The sequence below is a fragment of the Somniosus microcephalus genome, chromosome 6 (genome assembly GCF_052327205.1).
Source record: "Somniosus microcephalus isolate GS21.2 chromosome 6, FLI_Smic_1.0, whole genome shotgun sequence".
Lineage (NCBI taxonomy): Eukaryota > Metazoa > Chordata > Chondrichthyes > Squaliformes > Somniosidae > Somniosus > Somniosus microcephalus.
Window position 1 is genome coordinate 32184660 of NC_140992.1, and position 9494 is coordinate 32194153.

At 44.1% G+C, this 9494-nt stretch overlaps 1 protein-coding gene across 1 annotated transcript in view; it reads left to right on the plus strand.

The window, feature by feature from the left end:
* LOC147115586 (uncharacterized) overlaps positions 1-9272 on the plus strand; it is a 217811-nt gene extending 208539 nt beyond the window's left edge. Inside the window, exons 36-38 of the mRNA XM_085989605.1 lie at positions 5501-5608; positions 8566-8637; positions 9094-9272. Of these exons, the coding sequence (XP_085845731.1) occupies positions 5501-5608; positions 8566-8637; positions 9094-9272 (359 nt within the window). The remainder of the gene's footprint in view (positions 1-5500; positions 5609-8565; positions 8638-9093) is intronic.
* Positions 9273-9494: the final 222 nt, after the last annotated feature.

Consider the following 9494-nt stretch of genomic DNA (forward strand, 5'->3'; position numbering starts at 1 on the left):
TATGGTACCGGTCTTGCTTTGAAAAACTTGGGAATTGCATTCTCCTCTATTTTTATCGAGGCGGTTATGCCTTTAAGAGTGCCCAGTTCTTGTTGAAATACCTCTTTGGCGTCAGCTAAGATTGTTGACAATCGTCCAGGAGTGACGTCGTCATCCTTTTTACCAGCCACCGTCAGTGCCTGAATGGAGTGCCAGTCTAAACTTATCTTTCTGATCCATTCACGTCCCAATAACGGTGGTCCACCATCTTGCAGAATGTAGAGATACACTTTCTGTATTTTCTTGCCGTTGTATTCGACAGGCACCCTTATTTTTCCTCTGGGGTATACTTTTTGCCCCGTATACGTCCTCAAGACAATGGATGTCTCTCTCAAGGGTATGTGTGAAAATAGCCGCTTGTAATCTCGTCGATTCATGACGGTTAGAGCTGATCCTGTATCCAATTCCATTTTGACTTGGGACCCTGCTATCGTGAGGGTGACCCAAATGGTTCGGTGATCCTCTTTTGCGATTATGTTGTGAAGTTTGAGACAGCTTAGTCTCTTGTTCCCGGATTCACTATCGCTCATCTGGTCTTCGGAACTACTGTCCGTCATCTTTTGTACTTTCCTGTACGGTTCCTTAGTAGCCTTTTTGTTGTCGTTGGTCTTCTTCCCAGACCTGCAAACTCGTGCAATGTGTCCCATCTTTCTGCATTGCCTGCATATTTTGTCCTTGGACCAGCAGTCCTTCTGGTCATGGTTTGTTCTGCCGCAGCGATAACATTTTACAAATCCCCGTGTCATTTCGTGGGTGCCATATTCCTGTGGCTTTTGTTGTATTTCCGCAGCTCCCCTTGCTGCTGCTTCGTACGATACTGCCACGCTGAAAGCCTTATCTAGCGTCAGCTCTTTCTCTGAGAGTAACCTCTTCTGGGTTCCTTCACTCAGGAGTCCACAGACAAATTTGTCCCGTAAGGTATCTGCCAGTCCTGCTCCAAACTGGCAGTGCTTTGATAGCTTGCGTAGTTCCGTAAGGTAATCAACATTGCTCTCATTTTTATGCTGATTTCTCCTGTGGAATTTAAATCTTTCTACTATCAGCAGCGGTGTAGGATTTAGGTGTTCCTGTAGGATAGCAACAATTTCGTTAAAACTCTTCGCCTTCGGTTTGGCTGGAGTAATCAGGTCCCGCAATAGGCCGTACGTTCTTACGCCCATTAAATTTAGCAATACCGATGCCTTTTTCTCATCAGCTATTTCGTTTGCCTCGCAATATACCTCGACTCTTTCCACATACGTGGTCCAGTCTTCTATTGTATTATCGAAGGCAGTGATATCGCCAGTCTTTGGCATCTTAAAAATCTAAAATGGCGCCTCCCGCGCTTTTCCTTCTTCCCTGCCGAGTTAAGATGGCGCCTCCCGCGCTTTCCCGCCGCTGCCGCTGCTGCCAACGCTGTTCACCGCGGTGTTTTTATTTTTCTATCGCGCTTCAATATTTGCTCCGTTAATTGAAGAACCGTTCCCGTCGTGGAGCGGACCCTCTGGGACACTTCCCTCCCTCTTCTTAGGTCCGAACGCTGCCTGGCTGCGAAGCACCGGCCGCGCCCTGTGTGCTCCACCCTCTCTCTCTCTCTTTGCTTCCCGACTCGCTGCCCGGCCCCGTTGCAGAGCCACCCGATCGAGCTCTAGCCCGCCGCAGCCCAGGAAGGATCAGCGCACTACCTGCCACCTGCCCGATTAGCTGGGAAACCACAGACTGGAGAACCAAGCCTGGCTCTTGACAGTCTCTCCTGCAAGTTTTCAATCCGATGATTTGGAGGGCGGTTGCCCACGGTCGACGCCCATTTCTCGAGTTTCTTTGGATTATTTTTTTTTCTTTCTTCTGGCTTCGACCTTCAATAACGTCGGCTGAGGTGCTGCCGAGTTGCAGGTAAGTTCGTTTCTTACTCGTCGCCAGTATTAGATCCGTGTGTTAATGGAGACACGGAATGCAGGAGTTGGTTTAACAAGTCTTTACTGAATGGAGACAACCTGGAAACTGAAACTACAGAAGCCTGCTAGGGCCTTTTATACAGGGGTGGTCACTGCTGGTACTGCAGTCTGAGACCAGTTATTCCCTTAAAGGGACATACACAACAGGATGAAGAACCAAAGAAGTTTACAGCACATGTGGTCCATTTAGGCTCTTTCTGAGAACAATCAAGATCGAATTCCACTGCCCTACTCTCTCCCCATGGACTTTTATCTTCCTCTGCTTCAAATATTTATCCCATTTTCCCTTAAGGATACAGTGTTCTCTGCCTCAGCCACACCCTGTGGCAAAGCAATCAATACTCCAGCAATCCTCTTTGCTAGGCAATTTCTCCTAACCTCTTTACTCAATATCGCAGTGACAGATTACAATTGATGAACACTTCTCACTCACTCTCCAACCAGGTGAAATAATCTTTCCCTATTCAGTCAATCAAAATCCATAATTTTACAAACTTCTGCTAAATCTCCTCTTAGCCTTCTCTGTTCCGATGAAAATAGTTCCGTATCTTATGTAGCTCGATAAGGTCCGATCTGAGAGAGATTCTGTCAGGGGAATATTGAGATGTAGAAGAACAGTTATAAGAACATTGCATAAGAAATAGGAGCAGGAGTAGGCCATTCGGCCCTTCGAGCCTGCTCCACCATTCAATATCATGGCTGATCTTCTACCTCAACTCCAACATCCTACACTATCCCCATATCCCTTGGTTCCCTTAGTATCCAAAAATCTATCAATCTATGTCTTGAATATACTCAATGACTGAGCATCCACAGCCCTCGGGGGTAGAGAATTCCAAAGATTCACAACCCTTTGAGTGAAGAAATTTCTCCTCATCTCAGTCCTGAATGGCCGACCCCTTATTCTGAGACTGTCACCCCTAGTTCTAGACTCCTTAGTCAGGGAAAACATCCTCCCAGCATCTACCCTGTCGAGCCCCTTAAGAATTTTATATGTTTCAAAGAGATCACCTCTCATTCTTCTAAACTCTAGGGAATATTAACCTAGTCTACTCCATCTCTCTTCATAGGACAATCCCCCCCATCCCAGAAATCAATCTAGTAAACCTTCATTGCACTCCCTCTAAGGCAAGTATATCCTTCCTTAGATAAGGAGACCAAAACTGTACACAGTACTCCAGGTGTGGTCTCACCAAGGCCCTATATAATTGCAGTAAGACTTCTTTACTCTTATACTCTTTTTTGTAATAAAAACATACCATTTGTTTTCCTAATTGCTTGCTGTACCTGCATGTTAGCTTACAGTGATTCATGTACAAGATGTAAGTGATTTTTGATCCTAGCCCAATTGCTAGACGGACGGTTCGAATCGCCCCCGCCTTACGAAGGTTCTATAACCGGGAATTATTATTCAGAGTGTAAATGAAATAAGTCACGGACAGGAATGCTTCGGTGAAAAATCAAACTTGTATTTATTTGGCCTAACATACACTGGCTAAAACATGCACTACTAAACAAAATCACAGTCCCTGTGGAGAATAAAATCCAGGTTACAAACAACATACATACAGTACAAATCTGGGGACTATAACAAGCAGTAATTCCCTTGTTGTTATGGTGGACTATAATTCCACCCCTACCAACGAATTACCCAGTTGTATAAACCCCTTCGAGTGGCTGAACCAAACGAAGCTCCCACCTTCAGAATAGCCCAAAAACTTAACTTCTGAGAGACCTTACAGCTCACCCAGCTCATCTGGGATATCGGGTTACCAGCTTGGGACACTCTAGATTATGCTTACCCCCACATACGGTCGGTTTCGATCGCTCCACTCGGCGGTTTCTCTGGTACTTCTTGTTAGGTCGATCTTGGTGGAGCGAGAGAGAGAGAAAGAATGGTGGGAAAGGATCTATCTTTATAGGAGTCTGGCTACCCTTATCTTTCCCGCCAATCTTTAAAATCCTTTTGTTTCTAAGCACTCCGGCGCTTAATCAGTGATGGGTCATCATCGGATACATGAATATTCTGTGATAGGATTAATGGCCCTAAGTCTGGGACATGTCTTTGGTCTTTGTGTTGGGAAAAAGTGGCTCCTCTTCGACTGGCAGAGGCTAGTGGGTTCATTGTTCTGCTTCTCTTCTGAGATGGAGGTGAGAAGTGCTTTTGCATATTAGAGTGGCTTTCTAATAAGTTCAAGTTCAATGGCCCCCTTCCTTTTTCCAGGACTGTCGGGTGAACCCATACATTCTGGATGACTGACAGTTCTTTTGTCACAGCCAACTGCCATGCATTCTTTGGAGTTTTAACAAACCAGTCCCCCACGCATCTGCACAGGGCGATCCCACCACAGGGAAAACACCCTCAGCCCATAAAGTCCACAAAAATATTCTCGACTGAGTCCATTCTTCAAACAGAGACTTTGCGATCTCTTCAAAGGACACCCAGGTCCCTCTGTATTCTGACCATTCCCAATCTCTCTCCATTTAAAAAATATTCTTTTCTATTTTTCCTACCAAAGTGGATAACTTCACATTTCTCCACAATTATATTCCACCTGCCATGTTCTTGTCCACTCACTTAATCTGTCTATATCCCTTTACAGCCTCTTTGCGTCCTCCTCACAACTTACGTTCCCACCTAGCTTTGTATCATCAGAACCCGTGGATACATTACACACGGTCCCCTCATCTAAGTTATTGATATAGATTGTAAATAGCCGAGGCCCAAGCACTGATCCTTGTGGTACCCCACTAGTTACAGCCTGCCAACCCAAAAATGACCCGTTTATTCCTCCTCTCTGTTTTCTGTCTCTTAACCAATCCTCAATCCATGCTAATATATTACCCCCAATCCCATGAGCCCTAATTAGGAGATGGACACCACTGTATCCACGGTGCCATACAAAGTCCAAGAACTACAACACAATTGGGGAAAAAGGAAAATGTAACATGACACCTCAGTCGCAAGATCTTACGGAGGATCCTTCACACAAAGAAGTGATCAGTGTTGCCTGCAGCTTGAAAACATGAAAGACACATCAGCCATAGTTACTGGCATTGCCTGCTTAAATCCCACACTCCTCTTCTGGAAACAACAGGAGAGGGGAGGGGGCCGTGAGGAATGAGGATACTGAAAATGTTCCAACAGCTGTGTAGTGACATTCTCCTTTATTCATAGTATGCAATTAGGTTGGACACAAAAAAAAGCAATGCTGCATGTCAAGCCTAAAAGGCCTGTGATTAATTATATAAACTATGATATAACCAGAGAAGAATTTTTGCACTCGAAAGAAATATATAGTTACCTCTATGGAATTGGCAGTAGGAAGCTCACTTCCATGGGATAAGATAAGTAGTCAGCTCATGTTTAAAAAGTGGACTACATGATGTAGAGGGCTAAATTGGAACTGTAGCAGTATATTGGGCGTATGGTTGTGCCACAGGCATAACCAAGAGTTAGAAATCATATTCAAAATGGACACATGACTGACTTGTTCTATAATGATTGTGGTGATTGACCCCATAAGGTATTCAAGGACCTCCAGGAGATTCGGGACGCCTCGGACCACTAGGATCACCCGGTACCCCAGGACAACCAGGATCTGTAAGACCTCCTGGCCCACCAGGTTCCAAAGGTAAATTGTGGCGATACAGTCAGACCCAAAAGCTCCTGTTCGTGCCTATTTCAATAATGGCTGTTTGAGAAACTGGACTAGTGCTAACAATCTGAAAGTTTTACTACTGTAAACAGTGTTCAAACCTATAAAAACTGAAGAGTTTTCCAGTATAAGGTTCTATAATGATCGTTCAAATGACTCGCACCAAGTCCCGTTCACCCATCTCCCCTGTGCTTGCTGACCTACATTGGCTCCCAGTTAAGCAACGCCTCAATTTCAAATTTCTCATCCTTGTTTTCAAATCCCTCCATGGCCTCGCCCCTCCCTATCTCTGTAATTTCCTTCAGCCCCACAACCCCCCGAGATATCTGCGCTCCTCAAATTCTGCCTTCTTGAGCATCCCTAATTCTAATTGCTCAACCATTGGTGGCCATGCCTTCTGTTGCTTAGGCCCTAAGCTCCGGAATTCCCTACCTAAGCCTCTCCGCCTCGTTACCTCTCTTTCCTCCTTTAAGATGCTCCTTAAAACCTACCTCTTTGACCAAGCTTTTGGTCACCTGCCCTAATTTCTCCTTTATGTGGCTCGGTGTCAAATTTTCTGTCTTAATACTCCTGTGAAGCACCTTGGGATGTTTTACTACGTTAAAGGTGCTATATAAATACAAGTTGTTGTTGTTGTATCCTGGAGTCTACTTCATAAAATCAGAACTACAAAATATACAATTTCTGTTTTACTGTGTCTGGTCTCTCAGTTGGAGTCCCCGTTTATTTTTACTTCAAAGAGACTAAGGCATATAGAGTGGACAGTGCCAAGTACAACCAAGTGCTCCTTACCTCTCTTGATGTGCACCAGTGTTTCTGCACTGAAGCATGCACCTGGCAGGACACAATCAAAGCTGTCTGTATCAAAATTAAGTTCAGGGAATAAGTTTTTGATGAATTCATAAAAAGTCATAAACAACTGTTTAATCACATTAGGATATACAGGAAACTCTCGATTTACCGGCACCGAAATAACCGGAAATCTCTGTTAACCGGCAAAATTCAGGAGTAGGTTCAGGTAAGTTTTACTTCATATTAGTGGCCGTTCCTGGATCTGTGGCCGGGGTTCCTGCACCTGTTGCTAAGCAACAGGGACGCTTGGATCTTGTGGCTGGGGTTCCTGCATCTGTTGCTAAGCAACAGGGACGCTTGGATCTTGTGGCCGGGGTTCCTGCACCTGTTGCTAAGCAACAGGGAAGCCTGGATTTGTTGCTGTGTACAGAGCTCTCGTACCTTTTACTGTACCTCTCTGTAATCCGGACTTTTTGATAAACCGGCACCACGCCGGTCCCGTTGGTGCTGGATAAAAAAAGAGTTTCCTGTATTCCACTGCAAAAATACAGTTTTGAGAAATAAATGGCAACCAATACTAAATCATTTAATGATTACACATGTTGATGGTGATAGAATATGTGTCCATTTTTGCTGGTGATTTAGTTGGGGTGAGCTTCAGTTGGGAAGGGGGTTTGTCTATATCTGATCCAATGAAGAGTCAAGTGATATATAAGTATCAATGCATTATTAGTTGCACATGGTAAGTTGAAGAATATGGTCACTCTCTTGCCAGTCTCTCATATCTTCATGTTATCTTTTGCTTCTGTCCCTCATTTTCTCCCCGTGACCATCTTGCTTCTCTCTCTGTCCTCTTCTTGTTTCTCTATTTTTTTTCTGTCCTTTCGGGTGGTAGGTGGTGTGGTGGGGAGAGGAGCCACCAAAGGCTGGAGGCTGCATTTGGGGTGGGAGCTGTGGTGAAGCATGGTTTTCAGCTGTTTTCTTCACATCCGCTCTGTCAATCAATCACTCGTGCTTCTTCCCGCCTCCTCATTCCCATCACGTCTCCAACCCTTTCTGCTCCTACCACCTCCACAATCCCATCACTGCTTCTAACCCTTCACCTTTGCACCACTTGCTCAACATCTGTATCCTCCCCCTTGCTTTGTTATGACTTTTAACCCTCCATTCACTCCCCCGCATTCACTCCCACTCATCCTCCCCCTCATTCACTCCCTCCAAGAGTGGATGGTGAAAGGCCAGGGTCCTTCCTCACCCTTAATCTCTCTCTCGCTCTCGATCTCAGTTTAATGCACTCTCTGAAGTTTGTGGAACGTTAAACAAAAGCTACAACATGTGTGTGATCAGAACGCTCTCATTTTGCCGCTCTTGCACATCAATACAAACATGGTAACTTTTTCTTTTAAAACAGTCAATATAAATTTTACCTCAATAAAGTTTTTGAAATTTGCCGCCTTGTTTTTCAAAATAATTTGTAGAATAGCTACTGAGCAGAAAGTGTTGGAAACTACAGAAAAATATTCCATCCGCAAGGCTGACTGAAAAATGCATTATCAGAATTTAGATACACTGCACGTGCTCAGACTGCGTAATCCAAATTCAGCTCACAGAGTCTGGGTAAAAATCTCAAGTGTTGGTTCAAACTTTTGAGAGAGAGTGAGGCCTTCAGAGAAAAGCTTCAATGAAGTTATTAACTTGCATTTATACAGCACTTTTAACATAGCAAAACGTCCCAAGGCACTTCACAGCAGATCATTCAGTGAATAGATTTGATCATGTGATTTTGAAATAAGTATTGACGTTTCTTTTGTTTAATCACCTTTATTAGGAATTTCAGTTGCTGAGGGAAAAATAGCAGCTAAAAAAAATGCAGAAAACATTTGGAGTGATCTGTGTACAGTGGAGACGTTTGTGCCAGCTTGTGAGATAGTGGATCAAATCTTTGGCTTGAACCTTCTGAATTTATCAGATTCCCAACCTATACTAAACACCCACTTCAAAAATACCCAAATGTTTATTCTGTGTAGATAAATAATAGTTTGTCTCAACTAGGGCACTGATCTTCTTTATTTGAGACATAACTATTTTCAACTGGAAATATAAACAATAAAATATTTCATAGGCATATCCCTCTACTCTAGGTCAACCTGGATCGCCTGGTTTAAATGGTCTAAATGGATTGCAAGGGCAAAAAGGAACTCATGGCCCTCCAGGTAAAGACCACACAGTTATTATGTATATTTTTAAACATTGTACAACAGCTATTCCATCCAACTAACCAAGTTCTTGAGACAGACACCAGTAACAGCCAAACATCATTTCTTTCAGGTAATTGCACCAAAATACTTTTTCCCGACACAGATACAAACCGCATCATTTTAACGCAGCTGCCAAGCACACCGATATGTAATCACTCAGGCAAAATAGAAATCACACCTAAAGGCCGTCTCTTCAAGACAGATACCCATCACACCGACACCATCTTGTGAACACAGATACCAAACACATTCAGGCAAACTCTGTGTTAATTGTATAAAATCATGTCCAGTTCCTTTTCATCGTTGCTGTCTGATGCTCGGGCTTTAATTACCTTTAGATTATAAAATTAGCTTTACCCTGCGACCTGTCGTGTGATTTATTAACATTGCTGCAATCCTGTCATTAAAAAGGACCTAGTGAACCTGGGCCATCGGGATCATCAGGATCAGCTGGATCAAAAGGTGTAAAGGGGGCTCCAGGACTTCCAGGAAGTTCTATTCCATGCCCAGTGGGCAGTCCAGGACCTCGAGGACCAGAAGGTAGGAAAGTACGTTATCTTAAGGGATTGAGCTCTTCAATCTCACTTTGAGTACTGCCTGGCTCAGCTGCCCAGTGTCTTAAACTGAAAACACAATAGGCTTCATTACTGAAATAAACAACAAAAGTCCGAGTATGCTTTGCCCCCCCATCACCTTAACTACTTTTATAAATATTGGCCCAGAAATTGGGGTCGGAGGCTTCCTGCGGGTGCAAGCCCCCGACCTGCACTTACCTAGCGCGCCGGCCGTTGAGCTGTGAGCCCCCGTGGAAT